Raw genomic sequence first — 25,327 nt, 5'->3', positions numbered from 1 at the left:
AAGTACAATACCAGAACATAATATAAATAATGTTTTATAAAGTAAATGGGGGAAAAGGCCTTGAAGAATAAGGAGAGCACCAAAGTGTCTGTCTTTGCCACCTTCCACAGTGTGTTTTTTCAGACTGACAGGAAACTAAAACCCTTCACCACTTCTTGTGTGCATTCCAAGTACTAAAAATGTATTCGCAACAAGGAACCTGTGAACTTAGCTGTACTGAGGAGTACAAAGCTATCCCGTGAAACAGATACTTGCCTAAACTTGTCCCAGTTGACTTAGTGACAACAATTGTACTGGGTGGCACCAGAGTGCTATGGCTAATTCATCCATAGATAGATTAGGACTTCTGCAGCAACGACAGCAAACTGAGGTCATACTGAACGATTCAGTTACCAAGAACTGAGGCTTAGCTGGGAAGACCCACTTCCACAATAAATGCTGTGTCAGCTTTCTCAGGTCAGAAGGGTTCGAGACAAAGCTGTCTACTAGTTGCAATCAATAATCCAATCTTGGAGTAGCTCTGGGAAATCATACAGGCTGCATTAGCTGTTACTAAATGGCTACATGTTGGCATAATCCTACTCCTCATCTTTGTCCAATCACTTTTTTCTAAGAAACAGAGTACAGAGCCTAAGAAACGTCAGAGATCAAAGAGGTGAGAACACTTTTATTAGGAAAACAAGTTTAGTCAAGGATGTTGGATGATTCAGAAGGTGCTTGGTAATACAAGAAAAAGTAGAAAGTAGCATTGCAGCAAGTGGAGTTGAAAGGTCAGGAAATTATTTTTAAAAATATACACTAGCACCAGCCACCACCCTCAGACTCTCATCTGAAATAACTGATGAGCTCCTCTCTAAAAACAGCAAGCTGAGGTTAGAGCATAGCAGCACAGCAACTGCAGATAGATCACTAAATTGAACTGAGGAAATCTGGCTTTAAGTGGAAGCTGAAATTCCCCTGGTCTGTGGCTAAAGCAGTGTGCTGGATCATCAGCTGACTGCCAGTGTGGTGGGAGATTGTTTCTTCTGCCATGGACAGTGTTCTGCAGTTCTTGGGGTTGCAGTGGGAGGGGAAGACACAATACAGGGAGGAATCATGTGAGGCTCTCATTTATTGCGCTCCATGCAGCACTGTGCCCAGCACATCTGCTATGGGACTTGATGAAATGAGCAGTGGAAGACAGCAAGCTGCAGAATTGAATCAACCACCTGTCTTGTAGTGAGGGAGATACCTCCTAGCTGTGAAGAAGTGAGGTGTTATGTTTAAAGGTCTGCAGAAAAGGACTACATACATAGAGCTGGCCTTACAGCTGCTGGGTCCAGCTAAAGCACCATCTCTCCTGTTCTGTTCTAACTAAACTACAGGAAAAAAAATTAACTAAATTAACTAAAACTTGCATTATGGGCCCTCAAAAAGTATATTTTGCTCCTTCATTTAGAGCTGTTCAGACTTAAGGCTGTTGTAAGGGAGCAGTGCCTGGTAAGACAGTCAGCAGAAGCCTTGAATTTTGCTTAAACCATCAGTGGCTAAATGGTCAATGGCAAGGTGAAAAAACTATCAAAAGAACAGATGTCTGAATTTTGTACAAGACTTCCCTGACATTTTCTAATCTTTTAAACTGATTAAGCTTTTTATTAGTTTTGGTCATAGAATTTGCCTGCTGCAGAGTTCTTGTTTCAAAGACTTGTGAGTGTAGGAATAATCTGAACACTGATTAACACAACACTATTTTTTTCTCTTAGGTTGTGTATGTGTCAGACTTCTTCAAAGTGAGAGGATGTACATTTCAACCAAAAGAAGATTCCCATACAACCCTACATGAGACTCCAACAAATGGAAATCACTTTGGCAGCAATCATCAACCATGAAGAATGACCCACATTACCTACATTGCTCTGAAAGAAAACACTTTCACAAGTCTAACTCTGTAATATAAGTAATTGCCTTTAAGGGACTGCTGCTGCTGCTCTTGGCTGCTCACTTAATCTGTATATAGTAACATCTACCACAGTTATTGTACATCTAAACTTTAAATTTCTGTTGGTTCAAGCTCTTGCTTAAAAGAAAGCTATTACAACTGTAAATTTTTATTGAAAACTGTAACAAGTTATATTACATACACTGCTGTTTGTACATGCCTTGTTGAATCAACTGTGGTTTAAGTAAACACCATTAAAAGGAATTGCTTGATATGGAAGCCACATGTGACACTGATGAATTTGTTCCATCATGTCAGTATAGTTTCTGGAAGACATCTGCTGTTACAGGTAAAGGCTTGCAGCAAACACAATATCTCTCTTGATTTTTGTAATCCCTATTAGGAAGGAAAAAAATATTAATATCTAAGAGTCTTAACTGATACAACCACTATTTCAAGTACAGTTATAAGCATGTTACAGGTTATTAAATGGAAGTCATTGTACATCCATTTTTAGGCACCCTTTAAAGTAGAACTTTGTAATAAAGATGTTATCTGGAAAGATAACAGCAATAGTGCTGTTTACTATGATGTAAACATGAGAACTTCACATTACAAAACTATTCACCTTCAGTCCTCACTACCTGTGCAGCCCCCTCCCCCATCACTTCTTTTAAAATTGCTTAATGTACTGTGAAAGTGAAATACATACCCTCTGCAAACTTATTTTCCAGTTCTGTGTTCCCAATGGCTTTTGCAGCCTGGCACATCTGCCGAAGAAGTTCTTCTAGACGCCTCATGCAACGAATTATGCTACCTGTATGAAAGAGCAAGGGACAACTTTGTGCCACATCATGTAACTGGTCCTGAATTACTCTAACAGTTCCTTCTACAACTCTGTTCAATCTATCTAGAAGCTAAATGTCTTAAACTTAGTGTCAATGTCGAGGCAGGACGGGAATGAGAAGACTCTGACTCAGAAGGCTGCTGAGAGTAAAACTCCGATTTATTCAAAATACACTGCTCTTTTATACAGAGCTTCAGAAGAACCAAATCCATTGGTTCTGAACTGAAAACAACCCACACCATTGATGCAGAGTGCTTGACGCACAGTGATAGAACTTAACTATAAACAATGTGAAAAACAAGAGAGATAAAGAATTATTTACATTCTTTCCCAGCTCTTTCCCAGGCTTTTGCCTGGCTAGAAACTCTTAGTTTCTTTCTTTGACTGAATCTGAGACCCACAACTTAGTTTCTGTCTGCACAGGAAGTTTCTCTGTGAGGCATTTCCTTGAAGCTGTTTCCAAATGCTTGTCCTTTCTACTGTCTTTACAATCTCTACCTAATACCAAATCACACTACTTTCTGGGCTGTTGAGTAATTCCTAGCTGATTTTTTTATTTCAAGTACTTGTTAAGACTTCTTCAAAAACCATAGACCATTAGGAGATTCACAATGTAGCTGCTTTAAGAACTACCCTTCAAGAACTACTGCAGGTTTATTTTGGGATTATTTTTTATAAACGTTAGTTCTTTTATTGGCAAAGGCAGTAAAACAGTATGTGATCTGTGTTACTACTCCTGAGCTACTCAAGAGTCCATGGACCACTCTATCACACCATTGCATGGATACAATAACGTACACAAGCACTGTGCCACAGCTCCTACACTGCAACCTAACACCCACCTTTGATTTACTATTTATCTCCTCTTTGAACTTTCCTCACAGCTCACCCTAAGTCACTGCTACAAATTTCACAAAACAAGGCTAAATGCTTCTGCTCTTCTGGCCACAAGCAAACAGTATCCTGTTTGGTTATTTCCTCCAGCAGGATCTGACAGTCAAAATTACTGTAGGCAAAATAACTGTTATTGGGTAAACATGGGATGAAGGGCTTGAGAGCGGCCTTGCTGAGAGTGCCTTGGGGGTGCTGCCAGATGTCAGGCTCTCTATGACCCATCAATGTGCACCTGCAGCCCAGAAAGCCAATTATGTCCAAAGCAGTGTGGCCAGCAGGGCAAGAGAGGTGATTCTGCCCCTCTGCTCTCATGAGACCCCACCTGCAGTGCTGCATCCAGCTTTGGGGTCCCCAGCACAGGAAGGACATCAAACTGTTGGAGTGAGTCCAGAGGAGAGCCACCAAGATGATCAGAGATGGACCAGGTCTCCTTTGAGGACAGGCTGAGAGAGTTGGGGTTGTTCAGCCTAGAGAAGAGAAGGCTCCAGGGAGACCTTATTGTGACCTTTCAATACATGGAAACATTCAAGGTCAGCTTGGATGGGGCTCTGAGCAACCAAATTTAGAGGAAGATGCCTCTGCTCACTGGAGGGGGTTTGATCTCTACAACCTTTCTATTACTCCCTTAAGGCATAATATCTGGAGAAAAAAAAATCAATATGGAAAGAACATTGTTCAAAGCTCTTGGGAAAATGAGACATGATAAAGTAATGCTTCTCTTCTAAAAAGCATTCATAGGGCCTGACTAGGCTATGTCAGTTTCTACAATGAGAATACTCTGTGTAAGAGCAGCAGTTAGTAAAACCTGTTGCAATGACAGGAGATGGAGAAACCCACCCATAGCCTATTGAGCACAGAGCACACACCAACACAAGTGAGCTCACAGCAGCTGCCCTGAGCATGGCTGTGCTGTACTGTGGCAGGCTCTTGCTCATCTTCACTTACAAGGCTGACCCCGACAGCCATTCCAGGGAGTACTTGTTTACAGGCAGCGTAGCTGGGCTTGTTGCAGACACAGTTTTTTGTGCCAGAAAAAGAAAATTGCAATTTTAAAATGGATTATTATTGTTTATACTTCCATGAAGCAGGAGTTGTCTACAGTTAACAGATAGGATACTCAAGTCAGTTTAGCTTTCTCTCCTAGTGGCTTTAAAAAGCTGCTCTTATTTTTATTTCTTCCCAACACACATTTCAGCTTGAAGGTATTTTCATTAGCAAATCAATGCTACTGCACTTTGTGGCAAACACACGTTGAACACTCAGGCTTATTTTGTATTCTGATTTTCTTTGAAATCACTACAGTTACTTGGATAACCAAGTAAACTACTCTGGGATTTAGGAACACCACAATCCATTTAAGGTACACATAAGCAACAATGGATGCCTGAAGTACTTCCCTTCCTTTTGGATAAAGCACAGAAAACCAGTCTACTGAAAGTTAAGGGAAGAATTACGCATTAACCCCTGTTACAAGAGATGACCTCAAAACAGACCACTAAGAACTAATTTTGAGGAAGCCGGCACTATTGAGTAGAACAAAACTGTCTTAGTACAAATATGATAAATGGAATACACTGCACAGTGTATTCTGAACAGTAAAGTATCCATGTAAAGCATAAGTTTTAATGTTCCTCATACTCAAGGTGGCTCCATAGCAAATGGAAGGCTCAATGGATACTCATTGAAATAGGAGGAATCTGCTGACTGCAGAAGCAGACTGCCAGGATTTGTGTGGCTCAAAAGTGACTTTCTTTAGAAAGATCCTAGGTCTATGCATTGGTTTACATGCACAAATTATGTGCATGAATTCCTTTGTTATATGGGAATCTGCAAAGAAATCTTCTTTGCAAAGAAGGAAACAGCATCTGAGAGAGGCAGCAGTGACAGTTACAACTTCAAAAAAGAAGACTTCTAAGAGTGGTGCAGCTATCCTACTCTTCACAACTTCCAACAGGCTGGTTTTTCATTCTGGTTTGACCTTTAGTATTGACCATTCTTGCTTGACAGCCCTTTGGATGGTTTGTTTTTACAAAATACGAGGGCTGTAAATCATCAAACTTTTAAAAGTGAAAACAAAGTATTCTTCCTCAAGGGGCAGTTTCTAGTACTCCAGTTTTAGGAACCAAATTAATCCGCCTGACATGTTATATCTAGGCTTTGCAACTATCTCCATTGCACTGCTGTGCAAAACTAATCTAAAGAGAATTGGTTGCCAATTCTCACTTCTGTCATCATTAAGTCAGCAGGAAGAACTGGTTATACGAAATAAATTAAAAACTTAACTATAATGAGGACAAATGCAAGAGCTGTACTACCTGATGACAAGCATTTGGAACATGGTTTCTTTTCCCTTTAACTAAAAAAAGTAAGCATTATCTTTTGTTGCAATGCTCAGAATTTCTGAGCTTTATAAAAAGTTTTTAGAATACATAGATATCCCTTTAGAAAATCTTAATATTCTAAATCATCAACAGTGTGTAAGTATAAATTAAAATAAATAGTAAACATTTTCCCCACTTGATTTTGGCCATACAGACGCTTGAATACATCTGAGTTTATAATAAGGTTATCCAGTATTACCATTTTCTGTTGTAGAATTACCAACTCATACCTTCTAAACAATAACTAATTAGCCTACCTTCAAAGACATCTGTCATTTTGCAGATGTGAGCAAAGTTAGCTCCATTTGCCCATGTATACACAACATCCATTAGGTTGGGTCTGAAAGAATTCAAATAATTTTCTTCATCAATTTCCAGTTTTGCTTCTGCTGATACCTTGGCGATTCTTTTTGCACACTCCTTTAAAATAAAATATTTTATATTTATAATATACTTAACCAGAGTAAGAATTTAACTGACAATGCACATTATTAGATACTGCATTACAGGATAAGGTTTTCTTTTTCATATGAAATTACTCAGAATCAGAAAGTAAACCACTGTTTATATGAAGTCTGCCTACACTAAGAATCTGCAGTGTAGCAAGCAAGCTTATAAAACTTTTAGAGGCATGTCCTAAATTAGCATAAAGATTTCTTGCAAACATATAATGTATTATTAATTACACATTGCAAAATCACATGCAGTGCCAGCTGAATTCACTGATGATCCAAAATTAGGTCTTTACCGTACACTTATTATACATTACTTATGAACTTTGCTCATGTTAACATTAACCCTGAGCTCAGACAGATTTCTAATTACCTGCATTTGCCGAAGTGGTCCTGCCAGCTGCTCAGTCAATTTTGGCATTTCACTGGACTGAAAAAGAAGACATTAAACAATCTCAACTGCTCTCATACATTTGCTCTATACCAAATTTAATACAAAACCAGAAGTTCAATGTGTGCTACCCTACTTTATTCCAATAAATTCTCAAAGGTGTTGCCAAACACTAAAATTACTGAATTCCCCAAATGCTTGTTCCTCAAGCTAGATCAGAAAACAAAATCTTTTTGTATAGTATACCAAAACAACAAAATCTTTCTGTATAGTATATTATGAAAAGCAGCACCTGCTTTCTAGATACTTCCAAAATTCCCTCTATTTAGCTGTATCATAGTTTTAAACTGCCATTAACTACTTCAGCAGTTACAAGCTTTTCTTAAAGAATACAAAATGTTTCTAATAACTTAAGCATCAGTGGCAATATATGAAAATATGGCTTTTCAAAATACAGGAACATCTTTATGCCCTAGCTGTTTAGACTCAAGTACTACTACTGAGTGAATCGCACTATTCTAATTAACAGTGGCTTACCTAGGTTTCCCTTCTACTAACAAACGGAATGCATTAGCAACTGCTGCTAGTGTTTTTTCCCATATTTAGAATCAACCCGAGTGATACATCTTGCTACCTATTTGCAAAAATATTTCATATAGAAGTTTATTTTTACTAATTTTCTGGGGTGATACTAATCTTGTATGCAGTTTGCAGGTGGGAAAACAATAACATCTGGTATTAAATGCCCATGTTTTTGCTTTTAAAAACATATAGTCTGATTTTAACAGCCTTTCTGCTATCAGTTCCATATGGTACTGCCATTTCCATCAGTGCTCAAGGGTACTGACCATGTAACAACACAGACACGTCTGAGGATTAAATATATGCTCAACCCAGAGTGTATTGCTGAGCATCTTCTTGAGATAATCATTCTACATTTTCAACTATATGGATGTATGAGTGTGTATTAATAGCAGCACATATGCTGAGAACCTATTGATAGTGCTTCATTGCAATAGGAAGACTGCACTTTAACACAATCTTTTGAGTGTCTCTCATGGGGAAAGAGATGTCAGCATTGAAGCTGAAATGTTTTCGCTAAGTTCAATGGGAGTTCATGTCAAACACCTTAGGAAGCAAGAAAAATGTGCAATGGCTCATACTGTTATGACCAATTTCTGAAACTCAATTAAAAACAGTATTGTTAGAAGACAGGACTGTCTAGAATTCTTTAACTGAAGAAGTAACTCACATTCTCTTGAAACACAAAACAGCTAAGAAGTGCAGTTGCCTGTTCTGCAGACAAATCATTGAAGAGACCATTGAACATCATTTCTGTAAGGAGTAGCTCATCAGCACTGAAATAAAGAGAATGAAGCTTAGGGGAAAGACATCTGATACGTAATTTTTAAATGAAGAACTATTAATCTGTTTTGTGAAGCAACTGGATATGGGTTAAAAAACCAGTATCTTAATTTTACTGTCAGGGACACCAAATACACACACACACACACACACACACACACACACACACACACACACACAAATATATTAGCTTTTTAAGGAGAATGCTAATTAATAAGAAACTGCAATAGTATTTTAAAGAAACTAAAGGCACTACACTACAATAAAACTCTCCTGACAGATCATTTGAGTTAGTATGAATAGTTTATTTAGTCAGTTTCTACCAGACAGAATATCAAGAGATCAGAAAGAACCAGGGAGTGAGGTAACTTACAAAAAGGACTAAACTAGTACTGTCACTGCTTAGAAAAGATTCAATTGGATATTTCCAAAATACACACTTGCTTCAACTTACTTGAAGAATAAACACTTAATCATTAATTATAAAAGTAACTGCATGATGCAGATACAAAACTCATTTATTTGGATAAAATGCCTCTATTTTTAGAGCTAATAAAAAAGTCCGTAAGATGGGAGAAAAACAACGTATCATTTGTTTTTGAGAGATGTGTAACTCGAACAGTTCCAGGCAGTCAGGAAGTAGATAAAACTCAGATTCACCTTCCCCACTTGCTATCAGATTTTGCAAGGCAATTAGTTATCAAACAAATACCAGTAGCAGCTTTCAAACTTACCTGTAAGGCAAGGAGTACAGCAGTCACTGTGACTTTTAAAAATATAAAATCCTATCAAAATCTGAGTTACACTGTAAGATATGCAAGTCTGATTCATGATTTTTTCACCTTTTTCAATATATATGTACCTGATAAATGTATTACATTAAAATGCACCACTTCACAGATTCTTATAAAAGCAATTTTGCTCTACTGTAAACCTGTCAGTGACTTGGAAACTGCTGACAATCACTGCTACACTCATTTGTGAGTGACTGTACCAACAGTCCTGGTTCAACGTCAAACATAGAAATGAAGACCTTCCCCTCATACAATATACAACATTAAATAAAAACACATGCTATTACCTAAGCCAGGCACAAAACTAGCCAGTTTTGGCATTTTCATGTCTACATTTTAATTTTAAAATCTATTGTATTTTGTCCTTAAGTTGTTACTTTACTTACACTGCTTGAATCAGTATATTACCTTTATTACACAGAACATAGTCTCTAAAGAACCCATTTTCTAATGGTCTCAAAACTTTAAAATATAACCATAATGTACTAATTTTTAGCAAAGACAATAAAGTGTATACATAACAATGAACAGTTTGCACAGAAGCTGGTTACCTGCTGATTTCACAAGCAACCCGTCCTTTCATCTCAATAACATCTGAAGACGTGGCAAACCCCAGTCTTCTCAAAACACGCTTGCGGCATTTGAGCTCATCCATTTGCAGGACAGTTCTGGCTTTCTTCAGTTCTCGCTTTGCCACTTTAATATCCATAGCAATCTGGGGGGCCAGAAGGAGAGGAATTACACCTTGCTTGTTTATTAGATTGTTTAATTTACATAAAGGCCTCAGAACAATGGTATATGAACATCCTACTTGGCTAGTTGACTTGCCTAAATATTCTAAGAAGAAGGTTTAAAACAAATTTAGTAGTAACAGTGAAAATAGTAGCTCCATTCACCTACTGAAATCTCTGGTAAGCTTGGGAAGTTAAGCTATTTACCCACAGTGGGCAACAAACCAAACCAGCCCACACTAAAAAGACAGAATTCTCTGTTGAGAAATGAGTGTCATGTTCTGAGATCTATACTAAGTCTCAGCTAACCAATTATTCAATGAAATGTAAGCCAAAGGCATTATTTTCTGCTATTAGAACTTCTCCAGTGGCTTGCAGTTTGTCACAGTAACCATCTACATCCTTACAGCAGACATCCTTGCAAAAAGCTGCTCAGTCCATCAGGTCTTACCACATGTAACTCTGTGCTGCCCATACAAGAACCACCTCACTTCTGTGAAGAGACTCCTGGAGAACCGGTTTTCTCAAGCAGCAGAGAAACATGAAGGCTGGTTTTATGTACAACCGATTTCAGTCTGAGAGGGTACCACTCTGTACAAAGTAAGTAACTGCACTGCTTCCAGGCTGAGAGTCAGCTCAGGAAGTGACAGCACAATGATTTCTCTGGTACGCTCTAATAAGCCCTATCAATTCAACTTAGGTTTGCACAAATATATTAAAAATTATCAATTAAAACTATCTATGAAGACTTTTCCTACACTGCATTGTGCTATGTCAGTGAAAAAGACCCCTGTAACATTCTAATTCCTGAAAATTTACTCTGAAGTTTTCCTTTTCAGACATACTTTGCATCTGTAACAAGGAAGGGCATACTACCAACTCAGCCATTTTGTCAGTGAGATTCAGTAATTTTAAGAGTTGATTTGGACTTTGCAAATAAAAAGAACAGCAGGTAAGAAGATAACCTCCCTCCCCACTCTGCAGCTAAACACAAGATAATTTGGTTTGTATCTGTACCTGTGCTTTCTTTTCACAAAGTTTGTATATGGTTTCCAAGTTTGGATCATTGTGAAGAGGATGTGAATACATCCTGTGCTCAAATGCCTCTATTTTTTGGATTACTTTTTTCAACCCTTGGTCTTTGATGCCCATGTCATCAATAGGGTCTAGTAAGGGCACTCCATCAGGAAACCGTTTCTGTACTTCCTAAAATGATGAAAAAATATTTTTTTAAGGGTAAGTAACAGTAAAATAAGCTGGCATAACTGTAGAGACACAGGAGGCTGTAATGTAAGTCATGTAATGTTTCAGTAGTTTTCAAAATCAGTTTAAAATTACTTAATAAGGAGAAACAACTGATAGACATTGTGGCTTCCAACCCCTTTAAAGAATAAGGCTGAAGATGTGACAGAAACTTTACTGTTCAAATTTCTTTAGAACAAGTTTCCTTGGGTTTAAGAGTGCCTCACTTAGCAGAGTACTTACACAGCCTAGTGGAACTTACCTGTACAGATTTTAACACACTCTGCCTGTTATCAATAGGCCTCAGGTCTTTTGGTATGTAGAGTCGGACACTGCTGATAGCTGAGACAAGATGCACCAAAACAGGAACAACCTATCAAAGAGAGTGTAGTTACTCATAAATCAGTAAAGAACATACCTCTTATTACTGGTCCATAGTAAAACTTTTTCAAGGGAAAAGGAAAACTTGGTGCTCAAGGACACAGCAGTGGGTAAAGGAGTATCAGAAAGCAGGAAAATGTTGCTAATGACCTAAAGTATTCATAAAGAAGAAGAGTAATTGTCCAAATGGGAAAATTCTGAATGCAGCTACATCTGAAGAAAGACTACAACTGAAAACAAAAAAACAGCTTTTCTATTACCTTGTGCTTTACCTGCTGGAATACCTCTCTTCTGATCCAAACCAGACAAATTATTGTCATATACTTAACTAAGAATACTACCAGCATAGAACATCAAGACAGAAAATACATCTTCCTAAGTATGAAAACCATCATGACACTATGATGAATGACAGCTGCATTTTTCTCCAAGGTTTAAATGGAGTTTCTGAGAACAAATCTGCAGACAAATTACACTGCCTTTGATCTGAAAATTGTGTTTGTCTTGCTACAGGGTTTCAAATTTAAAATTTTAAATAATACAAATATTTTCAAATTCAAATTAAAAAAAAAATTCAATTTAATTTTAGAATGAGAGTTTTGCAAAGCTGTCCAGAGAGGTGGTGGAATTACCATTTCTGGAAATATTCAAGAAACAACTGGATGTGGCACTTTGTGCTATGATGTAAGTGATAAGCTGGTGTTCAAGGGTTGGACTAAATGATCTTGAAATCTTTTCCAGCCTTAACAATTTTGATAAGTAAAAAAGAAATTCTGTTCCCATAGACAAGATACTGCGGAAAAAAAAGCATCTGTCAAACAGTACTACTAAAAACACATTAATTTATTAAGAAGGCAGAGTTAGATGTACATACAGATTCTTTCTCTTCCTTGAATGCATCCGTCCCTCTTTTACCAGAGTTTACAAATGGTTTGGAAATTACAACTTGGTAAAGTTTATAAGAAACTACTGAGAATAAACACATGTAACAAACCTGCATCTCTCCTCTCTCATCAGGTCTGGCTGGTTTTGCAGACTCAGTTGCAGAATTTTTCAAACTGTCTTTGCTGCAGTGCAGGAGCACTTCAACTACATACAATGGGTCCAATTCACTGGAATTTGGCTGTTGAGGGTACAGAAAAAGAGCAGGTCTGTAGCGGTTATTTTAAAATACAAGCAGGAATGAATGAAAAAACACATGATCTCTCCAACATTAAAGGTAGAAATGAGGTGTGTCTCTTACAGAGTATCAGCTCAGTGTTGCAGTACATTCTGAAAATCCACACTCTGGTGAATTCATTGGAAGATCTCTCCCACAGAAAAATACACTTGAAAAAATTACCCTCCCCCATCCTCCCTTGCCAGAGTAGCCTAAAGTCTGCTTGAAGCTTCAGCTGCATCTGCATTTTCTTCTACATGTAACTTGTTTGAAGTAAGCCAGTGTTTTAAAACCGTAATGCATATTTGCATCATGCTGGCAGTACCAAACTTTGCATTTGAAAAAATAAAACAAAACATAACCAACCCAAAATTCAGGGGATCTCTTTCATTTGCAGGTTCAATTTTTCATTCACAACAAAGACCACAGAAAAATCTTTCAAGCATAACAGCTGGTATCTGTGGCAAGTGGAAAGCTGCATCTTGCAGACTGCATCTTCACACAACCCAAACTGCACCCATAACATCTGGTATTCATTTAAAGAACACAAACATGCAGGTGTAGTGATTAGAGACTACTGTTCACAAGGCCATAAATTGTTTTACACACTGCTTTAAAAAACACTGGCAATAGTTATTTGGATCAATATGCACTAGGGCTGCTCAAATACAATCCTACTACAAACAAGTATTTTTAGGACTTTGAACAGAACTAAGTTATAGACCTAACAAAAAAGGCAGACATTATCTTTTCAAATACCATGTGTAAGCTTTCTGATTTCATATACAAGAGAAAAAGAAAACATTATTTTCAAAATCCCATCTTAATTCAGTTCATTTTTACTGGGCAGTATTTTTCATTACAAACCTACAACATACTATTTTATTTCAATGCATGCCAACTAGCATTTCTACGAGATTCTCGAAAGTGCTATGAGAAAGTGACATCATAAACTAAAGAGAAAAGTTTATCCTGTTGTACAGGCTAAACTATTTCTTCAAGAAATGCCAATTACTTGCTGAGGAAGAAACTGTTCCTCTGAATTGTATCCTATGTTTGCAGAAAGCACTCTCTGAATTGGAATTTTAAAATACCCATATGTATCAGATCAGTATTCAGCGAAAGCCAGGGAAGACACAATGCTGACTTGAAAGAAGTAGAGACTAAACTCATAGCTGCACAAGTGTGCTACAGAAAATACTACAATTGGAGATGTCTAGAAAATTCTGAAAGGAATAAATATTTATACTTGTGATTGTATTGTAAACTTACTAATAAAGCAGGAGTATAAAAATCATTAACATCTGCTGCTAATATTACTCTTTAAATTTACATACACCAAGAGCTTTTAGAAGATGCTGACTAGACGTTACTCAATCTACAACTGCTTTTTCAACATGTACTATTTCCTCCCATGGGTTTCCTACAACAGTACAGGTATTAAAAACCACTACACCCTAGAACAGCAACAGACATGTTTCTGTATGCAAGAATAAAGGAGACTAGGACCCTTAAAACACTTGTTAGCTTCCCTGTCATATGAAGTTCAAATGATTCTTTAATTCATGGTGCATCAATTCGAATGCTTCAAGGACAAAATTAAGCCCTTTTGGGCAGAGTACCGCAAAATAATTTGAATCCTTAGGATATTATATTTGCCCTGAAACATCTCTTACTTCAAGTGTCTGGAAACAAACCAAAATGAGAAAGATGATCGTACCCAGGAACCAAGAATGACAGAACAAATAACAAATTCAGAGTCCCCGATTAGTAAAATCAAACTTACTGACAATTCAATGATCACCACACAGCACTAAAAGAGATGCTTACATAGCAAACATTATAAATATATAAGGATTATAATAATCTAAACATAGAAGATGGAATTGCAGCATCTCAAATTTTGGTATCAATAATTTTTAGGAGACAAAAATTTCATGTCTAGAATCAGGGATCAAATTATACTGACTATCAACAGCACAACAGTATCCTTAGTTTACTGCTGACACAATCCAGTGGAAATAAAATTTCTCCCTCAAAAATATTTGGGATTTTTATGAATTCCAAAGGACACAGTTATTTTGCTGCCTACTATATTGCGAATATCCCTGCTTGAGATAAATTCTATTCTGAACAACAGTAGATAGGAAAGTGCTATTTGCATTGACAGTTTCATGGAACACTGATTTGTTTAATTATGTTGGAAAAGCATCTACACATAATTAATAATAAACATCATTTACACGACTCATACATTTGCTTTCACAATGCATGAGTCAAAGTATTAAGGAATATTATATGAAATACATACCATAACCCAAAATTCATAAGGATAAGGAGTATTATGCTAAATACATACTATAAACCAAAATTAATTATTAATTGCATAGATTTCTCATTAGAAAAAGGATTTAGAAACTACGACATAGCAAAGAAAAGTTTGCAACTGAACTGGTAATATATTAATTCAGCATAATTCCTAAAAGTAAACCCAAATAACTGTTCCACTTTCAAGTGGATGAAGGTTTAAAGATACAGCCTAAGTAATATCTTTCTGGTACCAAGTAAGTATATTTGTATACTTTAAATAGTAACGGGGAATGACATCTGTGTCTCAGGACAAAAATGCATTGAGTAGACACTAAAATATGTAAACAACAACTTCTTCAAGTAATTTGTTTTGCCTCTTCTCATAGAAACTAGTCTTTTCATACTGACTTTAAGAGTCACATAGCTTTAGGTTTGTTCCTTAATTTCCAGCACCTATTGTCATTCTTTCCACAAACTCAGAAGGAAAAATTCAACCCAGCTGCTAGAACAACTTAATGAAAAAAGTGCTGCTGGAGCCATATCCATCTCTGGCAAAACAGATCATAATTTCAAAGATAATATTCAAGCCCAAAGGTTTATACAATAGGGAGACAGGCCAGATAGGGAAGGCAAATATATATGTGAATAAAATATGACACAGATAGAAGAAATGCCTCCAACTGACACAGAAGTTGGCAATTTTACAGAGAAATCTGGACTAAGGGACAATCTGGTTTATTACTCACATGACACTATGAGAAAACCAATCTAAAACCAAAGATTTAAGGAACTGCAGTAATGGCCAGTTTTTCAACTTGAAAAAAGAAGGAAATGTGAATTTCAAAAGGAAAATGGAAAACAAAAAATCTCTTTTAGTAAGTTCTGTATGAACACATTTTTCTCATTTCCTCTTTAATGAATATATATTAGAAAAGCATCAAAAGATGCCACAATGATCAGGCGCCACCAGAATTTAACAGACATAACTCTGCATTTAGACACAGCAAATAAAGCCAATGCTCTGCTAAAATTACAGCCTGCTAAAATGCTATCACAGGAAAAATATGGTTGTAACTTAGGTTTTCATTTACAGAGCAGATTAGCTAGTCAAAACAGTTCTGAAAGGGAGACCAACACATCATCTAAGGGTTACACAGAGACCAACTACCAACTATGAGAATGCATTTCTGGAAGTCTGGCTTCTATTGCATCACTGTCCTCTGTTTTTTCTTCCAAATGTCCTCAGATCCATTTCTATTGTTTTGCTCTCTTTGTATTTCAATTTTCCAACTCTATAGCAATGTCTCAGAGGACAAGCAATTCTATGCCTCACACCCTAACTTACGACTCAAATCACAATTTGCCAGTTTAAGATAACCTTCATAGAGCTAAAAGTCAGTCTCCCACTGTTTCAGCCTTCACTTAGGGCTTCTATAGATTTTCCGAGAGAACACAATACAGTATCTTTCTCATGAACAACCTAAATTAGCACTGGCAATGTCTCAGAAACAACTTAGTTTGAAACATTTTCATTGCTATGCATATTCAAGCAAGCAGTTCCTTCACAAATACATTAAAAGTTAAATACTGAACACAAGACTTGGAGTTTTCTTCATCTTCTATAGCTTTATTTCTTTACACTTTCATTTCAGGAAGTTCAGAGCTTTTGCAAACTTGCAGTACAAGAAATTTTTTTGCCTTTGAGAACTATAAAGAAATAGGAGTTTTATCTTATTTTCAGAAAAAAAACCAGTCAGATATATATTTTGGTAATGGAGAGAATGTGTATTTTACCTTAACATTTGATTTCTTAGAGAAATTAACAACCACTCCCCATCCGTAGTCATCACCTTCATTCTTCACCTGGAAATATTACAAGATGTTATAATGTATATAACAACATCCTAGCAAGCACAACATTTTTTATTTTTGATATTTACAACAGCAGCTGTGGATGACTAGTCATCATGAAAACAGTATTGATTTTAATGCATTATTGAATACTTAGCAACGAAACATAAGTCAAAATTGGTGCTTAGTGTGACACAGGTAATTTTTCACTATGGTAAACTGGCAGACACAAATGAACCTTGCAGATTTCACAAATAGACAGAAATGAAAAACATAACGTAAGAAAAATCAAGTTACCTTTACCAGTCTTCCTGGCTGTAGAAAGGGCAAGCAGTACTTTGGTTTGTGAATGTACTCTTCAATATCTTTACCCAGTTTTGCAAGCTGCTGGCGGATTCTGTAGTATATAACCACATTTTCTTCATTGGGAATTACAATTTTGTTGTACTGTGCTTCCAAATTATTGACTCCTATAATGAAAAGTAAAATCTCATGAAAATTAATAGCTTCACAAAGATTGAGGAATTAGTGTTTCACTTTCAGATCTCCATTACTAATATTTTGTGACCATTTTTAGTACTAATTTTTTACTTACAATAACCCATTCTCTGGAAAGCCAGAAATCTGTAAATTTGTCCACTGAATTAAATACCAGTATTATTTTCTTAAAATAAACAATCTTGAGAAACTGGAAAAGGCTGATACCAAATTATCCAGGAATAACTGATCTCTAGCTTGGCACAGAAGCCACATTAAAACTTGCAATGATTTTGTAGAAAGGTCTACTACTATAGAGTCTACCATTGCTTTTTATATCCTCCTACAAAAAGTAAGATTGCTCACAGATATGTTCTAAAAAGATGTGTTTCAACAAGAAGGGAGTTGTTAGATGCTCCTCCTAACTTGTTTGAGGCTCTGATCAATTGAAAATCAGTATTTTCTTACTTCTACATTTTTATACCTTATTTAAGCAGATCAGTTTTTATTCCACACAGTATGATTCATTCTCTTATTCTGGTACTATCACCAGCAAAAAAACCCAAAGAACACATTATAATAAATATCTTTTTCCTCTCTACCAACTCATCCTCTTGCATGCTGTTTTTAAAGGCTCATAGGTGGCCTGGAAATCCCACTTCATTGGGACTTGAGAGACAACTCAGGAAAGTGCTCCTTATTTTACCTGCCAATTTTTATAAAGAAATAAGCTATCCATTCATACTCATGGTATACTTTCTTCCTTAGTCTAAGTAGCCAATTGTCTCCTTTGTGCTTTGAATTGCATCTGAAGGGATTACAAAATTCTAATGCCCAGTACTGTGCCTAAACTGAAACTGTCCAAAAACAATGAAAAATGTTCTTCAGCTCCATTTTTCTATTTAAACAGCAATGCTGGAATGACTGAATAAAGATCTAGGCATACCAACTGGAACAGGGAAATAAAGGAAGGAAATAAATACTATATTGAACTACTACTACACCTGCAAACTAACAGAAAAGTAACTGAAACCCTCCCTCTGCATGGCTATCAAAGCTACATGCACATACACACTTTCTCTCTTAACAGTCAGTTAACAAAAGAACAGAGAAACTGCTCAATAATCATAATTACCTCTCATGTTCTTAAGATTCTCCTGGATTAAGTTTTGAAAGAAGCCTTGCTCTTGAACACCGGCTGAAATTTCCAGACACTGACTTTGGCTCATGAAAACTCACTATTCAAAGATCATGGCTCAAAATGTACTTACTTAGCTTACTCAGTGGAGTGCAATTAATGTCCCAGATCCCTCTGAATTTTTATTTGTATTATAATTAAGTATTTCTTACCTACACTACTCTGAATGCAGTGCACTTAAGTTCTTTTTACAGCTTGTACTGAGATATGAAAAGGTGAAAGACTTTCTTCCCTAAGATTTTTCTTCCCTCCATCTCAAATGAGCCATGGGAAGTTTTAAATTGTTTTTCTTTCTTCCCATCCTATAGTTTAGCAATGTGACAATCATTTTTGTCTGACTCACAGAGGAAAGCTCTCTTCATAAACTGACAGTGCATATAAGTATAGGTCTAAAAACAAGAGGAAATTACTGAAACTATAACATGGCAAGAAATGGTGCAGTGGCAACTGTGCACCTTCCCTGTTGGCAGGGAAGACAAAAACCGCACAGGTAAAAACTACTATGAGCATAATAAAAATACCCAGCCTTACCATGTATTATACCTACTCACATGAGAACATGCAGCAATACTTACTTTCCACTATTTCTGGAATAGTTCTGTAATGTTGGAACTGATAAAATGATTTTTCTAACATGTATTCAGGGTTAATTTCCTCTACTCGAAGTAAGTTCAATACCATGTTGTATGTCAGGTGGAAAGCACTGTTTAAGGGATCAGCTGAACCCTGGAAAAGATACAAGAACATTTTTCATTTGAAAAAAATATTAATTGTAGCATATAAGAACACACTGGATAAATCATGATGCAGTATTTCCTATAAAGAGCTGCTCTGATGAATTGCACAACTTGTCTTAAATTTAGATTACATAATGCATAAAATCCTAAACAATTTTTTAATGCTGAATATATAAAAGTATTTGTGTTTTATAGATACTTATCACAGCTAGGATATTATAAATTACATTTGAATGAAAAGTCCAGGTAAAAAATTTAGATGTTTCCTGTAGTTTACACTTTGGATTCCATCATGTTAACTTTAAAATAATAGTTACTTAGCTATTTAAAGCAATCCATTATTTTAACACTGGGAAAAAAAAACTTATTTGCAAATCTAGATACACTGGTATCTAGGGAATTTTGTACAAAAATAGGCAATCTGCTAATTCTTTAACTTGAATTAGATCTCATTATAAAATTAACGTAACTTGAAGGTAGCTTGTCCTCTGGATATGTTCCTGTTCTATATGCACCCTGCTTTAGAGGACCCTGATAGAGCCATAGTTTTGGAAAAGATAACCTCCGCAGGTCCTTTACAACCTCCACCATTCTGGGAAGTTAATTTTGGTTGTTTTTTTTTTTTTTTTTACAATGTGGCATGTACAGGTATTTTGATTAACCTAAGAATAAAAGATGCTGAGAAAGCATTACAGGGAACCATTACCTTCTTTTTCTATTTTTACTTTTTAAGAATGTTTACTACTGTCCTCTGTCAAGAAGGAGTACTGGACTAAGTAAATGCATCTTTGGTCTGATTAATCATTGGCTGTTACTATGTTGTACCCAAGAGGACAACCTTCTTATCATAAAGGAGCAAACCTTTAACTGATATGGACTAGAACAACCAGTTATTCAAAGAACAAGCAAAACACTTGACAGTGTCCAAAGAAGATCCAGAAGAGCTCAACACACAGCCTCTCCAAGCAAGGGCAAGCCTGAGAAACTGTCTCTCACTTAAATGTCAGCACAGAAGGCCATCCACATACACCAAATCTCTAAAATCAGGTGAGAAAGACCCAACACTTCTGAAGTACAGAACTGCCCAACTGCAGTGCATAACCTTTCATCCAGGTTGCACTAGTATCAAAGGAGCAGGTATCTGACAGTCCTTCAGAAAGGATACAAGGGAAATTCAGGGATTATGAAGTAGAAAATTAAAACTTGTGTGCAACTAAAGCAGTGAATAACAGACGCACCAGACAGATGGACAGAATACAGAAGAACAGCTTTTTATAAAACCAGGACAGATCTCACTAATATTTCAGAGCTCTCTGAAGGTGTTAACAAGTATTATCATACTTCCTTGATTCCTGAAATGCTTATGACAATACACTCACCCCCAACAATATAACATACTTAAGTGCTTAAGGGATTTTTAAAAATGAAACTCTTCTGAATACCTAAGAGAATTAAAGAGAATTCCAGAGACTTAAAAAGGTCTGGACTTACAAGAAATGTAAAAAAGGCAAAGACAGAAAAATAGCATGGTCTGCTAAAAATTGTACTAGATGTCTGAAGCCATCCACAAACAACAAATGACAAAGAAAAAATAGGCAAGTGAAATCCAATCTGAAAGTATAATAAAAGAAAATGGGCAACAGTTTGCAATGGTTGTGTACCTCTCATTCTCATCAAATAATGTATATATTAAATATAAGAGAATTACTAAAAAGAATTGTCATTTCAACAAGGTCTACAAGTAAATTTAGTTATGATTAAACATTAAGTAACAACTAAAATTTAACAAGAAAATAAGGACGTTTCAAGATATATTTTTCATGCAACTATATGACTGTTAAAGTCCCACATATTTTATCAGACATTTTAGAAGCCTAACACTAGAAAACATGCAACTCTGCACCTTTTGTAAGCTCAAAAATTGCTTTACCTAAACCTAATTATATCTTATTGCAATTAATTTATTTGCTCTTCTCTATTAGCAGATATTTCCTTGTCATACCTAATTTAAAAAATAACTGGCTATTAAAAAATTAAAGGATTATTTATTTATATATGCAAATCCTTAAATTCAAATCCAGTGGTCTTCTAGATCAAGCTAAGTGTACTAGACTTTAAAAGACAATACTACAATGCACACACTTTTTTTTTCAATTTAAAGGCATTGTCAGGAATTCAGGTCCTACATCCATTTATGCATTGATATCAGAGTAAGTGGTAGTTTGAATCCAGAAGTCCTTCACATGTACAAGACTTAAGAACACTGTAACCACATTTGCTTTAAGTGAGGCAGAGCTTTATGAGATTACCTTACAAATGCTAGAATCCTACTCACTGCCTCATTATTTTATCTCAGAAAAAAACACAACTGTTACAGAAAGGCCTTCAGTTTATGTTTATACTCTGAAAGTACCAGCACAAATACATGTAAAACAAGTTTTGGATAAAACATATTCTAATGCTTTGCTTCCCATGACCACTCATTCAGTCATTCTAGATTACATCTCTGAGTGGATCATAAATATACATCTGTTTTCACTTACAGTGATGCATCTCAGAGCAGAAGTACTTCTTAAATTAGACCATGAAATGTATATTTAAAATACTGTTAGTTCTGAAATCACCACAGATGGGTTTCTACTAACTGAAATGTCTCACTAATTACAGTATCAACAACTGAGCTGCGGCGCTCAAGTTTCTACAGACACCTCTGATCTGATATATCAAATTAAGATGACAGAACTTCTGTTGCTGATGCTAACCAACCAAAAGCTACCTAGCATACCAAAAGCTATGTAGTACAGCTTTTTTAATATACCTGATAAAAAGACTATGTATGTACCAACCTCCTGCCCATTCTTCTAAATATATTACTTATTCTAGGAAATAGAAATTATCACTCCCTAAAAGGTTTGCCTCTCTATAACAAAAAACGCTATTTAAAGAATGGCATTTACTAAAGAATGGCACAGCAATTATGCCAGTGTCAGCTAACAGGGGTCAGATGCTGTCTGAGTAGAGCTGTGGACATTGCAGTAGGAATCAGCTAAAGAAACTGGAATACACTCACCAGCTGGCTACAGGCACTAGAGATCTGGCAAGAAGCTGCTGCATGACTGCTCTGATCACACAATGAAACAAATCCTATTTCCATTCCCAACATCTTGGAGTGAAAACCTTCACTGTGTGCTTGCAAGATTTATAAACTATTTCAAAGAATAGAACCATGTCACACTAAATGTGGGACAATTTACTGGAGAGACAATTAGTGCTTACCTAAAGTCACCTGTCAGATACATATGGTGGAGAGAAGCAAGTAATAGGAGGGGAAGGAAGATGAGCTATATTACTGATAGGAAAGTGGAAAAGGTAGGCTTTTCCTTCCTAACTTACTTTCAAAGAGTCTTCACAGTATAAACTGTGCTGCATTTTGCTGGTTGCAAGATATAAATCAGTTTCAATTTACATTTTCTCCAAGACGATTATCTCCTCTTTAAAACCCTTTTTCTGCTCAACCCTTTTGCCACTGTCTCCCAGATTGATTAAAAATACTGTGAAGCACTTAGTTCATCCTCCACCAGAGGACTTGTCAAAATACATCAACCTTCTCTTCAACAAGCTAGGCTACACCATCATCCGCATCAATATCTCTCTGTCTCTGAGAAAGCACCATCCTTCTCTCCATACAGAAAGCTCCATATTAGAGAAAGGAAAAACCAACCACTCAATTCAGAAGATAAAGTAAAAGCCTGACTTTTTCAGAGCTGCAAAAACAGTTGTTGAGAAAGACTGCCTTAAACAGGCATCAAGAAGTCACTTTCAAATGTACACTGCCTCCATGACTTACTGCTTGTTGAAGAATTACCGTTCCAGTTCTCCAGCCTCCTCTTCTGCATGTAATCCTGCCTCTCATTCCTTCATAGAGGACAGTCCCCCTCACCTCAAAAACTTAACAAGACTGCAGGATGAGATTTTTTCTGAATAGTTTTGAGAAAGCAGAGTAACTTTGCAAGCTTTTCCATCCCTCTGGATGACAGTTGCCTGGATACATGAGAACAGTCTGCATATATCAACTAAAGTTCTCAGAAATCAATGATCCCCTTGGCACTTGCAACCACTTCTCATAAAATTTTAAGCTAACTTAACAGAAGCATGCTTTCAAGTTTTCTGATATTTGGGTTATTAGATGTATGCAAAAAAATGACTGACTGGATTAAGCTGATAATGTTAAAAATCAGGAATGTAATCATAATACAATACAGAAAAAATTTAGCCAAAAGCTAAAAAAAAGTACAAGAACCTGAAAACTGGCTGCTATACAGCATTCCCTGTTTAACTCTGATTAATTTCAGAGCGAATCCTCTTCTTAACACAAGCAAACAATCCAACAGGGGATTCCATGTTACTGGTATAACCATTTCTTGCCCACATAAACTAGAAAGATATAAAGATTGGGATGAAAAAGATTAGTGTATGGAATTGATAAATGTCAAACACTGTCTGAAATTAATTAATTTGCAAAGCAACAATGAACTATTTTTCATAATGATGAAATTAAGATACTATATAGGACATAATTTACACCATTTTGGTCCAGTGACACCTCCATTTGCTTATCAATGTTTCCAGAAATAAACTGAATCAATGCGTTTCCAGAAACGAAATAACAAAACATTGTACAAAAAGAGCAAAGAAGCAGGCAAACTGATAATAACTAAATGATCTTTCCCTTTTTTTAGTCATAAGGGGAAAATAGGTAGATTTAGATGTCTGTAACAGTCACCATCACAAATTTCTATTAAAACCCTTATTAAATAGAAACAAAAGTGACTGCTTGATATGTCTGTAAGACACAGAAACACTTCTTGTGAAATAGCAACATGCTTTTTTCCATATATCAGTAATAAAATAATCACACAAATATTCAGTCTCAGAAATATAAAGAAACCCCTATACATCTACAGTGATAGCAGAATTACCCTGAACTACATTAGCACAAGTGCAAAATCAATAAAAAACTCTTCTGTTTATTTTTAACAGACAATGGTAAATGGCTATTTTAAGCATAAATTTATTACCAATCTGGCTCACTGCTTTGCCCCAAAACCAGTTACAACAGGACAAACAGAAGCCACTGTGGGTGGCAAAACACTGCTCCAGCAGGCTTTGCTGGTGAAAATACCTCAGGACGGGATTCAACAAATGCTCCAATTGCAACAAGAGACTTAAAAGGAAAACAATGTAACTCTGTTTCTCTTCCTTCCAAATACTACCTTCTCAAGCTAGTTTAAAATGATGGAAATTTTCAGCCCTTTACCCTGTCTAACAAAGTAGGCTACTGTTGTAGCCATCATTAGTTTCACTTCAGGATAGTAACTCCCAAGTTCTGGTCTTCGCCCTATTTTTGGAAAAATGGTATTTCTGCCTTCAAGAAGAAACTAGCTGCCACCATCAACAGAATCGCCACTATATGTATCAGAACAGTGACGTATTTATTTTATGACATTTTACAATTTCAGTAAATGTGCAGTATGTCTTAAATTAAAGGAAAAGTGTACCCTAGAAAAGACTACCTACTTCTATAAAACGTTAATATCAAATTAAATTTTAAGAAGTACCTTGCCAACTGTTAATCTCCTTTTTATTTTAAGAATACAAAGGCAAAGAAAAAAAATCCAGCTTAGCCAAAATACATTCACATTCGTAGTGATGAGTTTACCAAAGTACATTTTCAAAAAATCTGAAGGAAAACTGCTTTCCACAAACTGAACTTGAAGTATTTTGTGGTATTAAAGCAGCAACCACAATTAATCAATAAAACCTATTAGTTTAATCCTACAGACTCTTGAAAATCCTGAGGTGAAGTTCAAGAATGACAAACCATTTTACACAACATTTGATGCACCCCATTTTGATACATTTTGGTTGCAAACATCAGCAAGAACAGCTATTTGCTGTTCTCTTCCATCTGCTGTCTTGCATAATTATATGCAAAACTGTGATCCTCTTTACAAAGGTATTTGATTATCCATTTTCCTGATCTCTGTGATTTCATGCTAGAGTCTTGTTGACTTCAAGGTGATTTTAAATTAAGGTTAGAAGTTAAGTACCTTTCTGTATCAAAGCCTGGAAAATTCCTGCAATGAATGCCTCATAAGGATAAGAAAAGGCTGGCAGTTTACAGTAAAAACAATTACTT

At 36.1% G+C, this 25,327-nt stretch overlaps 2 protein-coding genes across 4 annotated transcripts in view; one reads left to right on the top strand and one right to left on the bottom strand.

Moving 5' to 3' along the window:
* PLPP1 (phospholipid phosphatase 1) overlaps window positions 1–2,197 on the top strand; it is a 60,757-nt gene extending 58,560 nt beyond the window's left edge. For all 3 annotated transcript variants that reach the window (XM_021534311.4, XM_021534310.4, XM_085566436.1), the window contains exon 6: window positions 1,743–2,197. In XM_021534311.4, the coding sequence (XP_021389986.1) occupies window positions 1,743–1,868 (126 nt within the window). In that variant the 3' untranslated portion in view covers window positions 1,869–2,197. The remainder of the gene's footprint in view (window positions 1–1,742) is intronic.
* MTREX (Mtr4 exosome RNA helicase) overlaps window positions 648–25,327 on the bottom strand; it is a 43,726-nt gene continuing 19,046 nt past the window's right edge. The window contains exons 16-27 of the mRNA XM_021534309.3: window positions 18,967–19,117; window positions 17,014–17,186; window positions 16,660–16,728; window positions 12,391–12,519; window positions 11,278–11,388; window positions 10,791–10,979; window positions 9,594–9,757; window positions 8,136–8,241; window positions 6,866–6,922; window positions 6,298–6,460; window positions 2,631–2,735; window positions 648–2,314 (exon numbers count right to left, since the gene is read on the bottom strand). Coding sequence (XP_021389984.1) covers window positions 2,262–2,314; window positions 2,631–2,735; window positions 6,298–6,460; window positions 6,866–6,922; window positions 8,136–8,241; window positions 9,594–9,757; window positions 10,791–10,979; window positions 11,278–11,388; window positions 12,391–12,519; window positions 16,660–16,728; window positions 17,014–17,186; window positions 18,967–19,117 — 1,470 coding nt within the window. The 3' untranslated portion in view covers window positions 648–2,261. The remainder of the gene's footprint in view (window positions 2,315–2,630; window positions 2,736–6,297; window positions 6,461–6,865; window positions 6,923–8,135; window positions 8,242–9,593; window positions 9,758–10,790; window positions 10,980–11,277; window positions 11,389–12,390; window positions 12,520–16,659; window positions 16,729–17,013; window positions 17,187–18,966; window positions 19,118–25,327) is intronic.

The sequence above is a fragment of the Lonchura striata genome, chromosome Z (assembly GCF_050655825.1).
Source record: "Lonchura striata isolate lonStrDom1 chromosome Z, ASM5065582v1, whole genome shotgun sequence".
In the NCBI taxonomy this organism is placed as follows: Eukaryota; Metazoa; Chordata; class Aves; order Passeriformes; family Estrildidae; genus Lonchura; species Lonchura striata.
The sequence above is the reverse complement of the archived record's forward strand: the minus strand, read 5'-3'. Positions and strand labels throughout refer to the sequence as shown.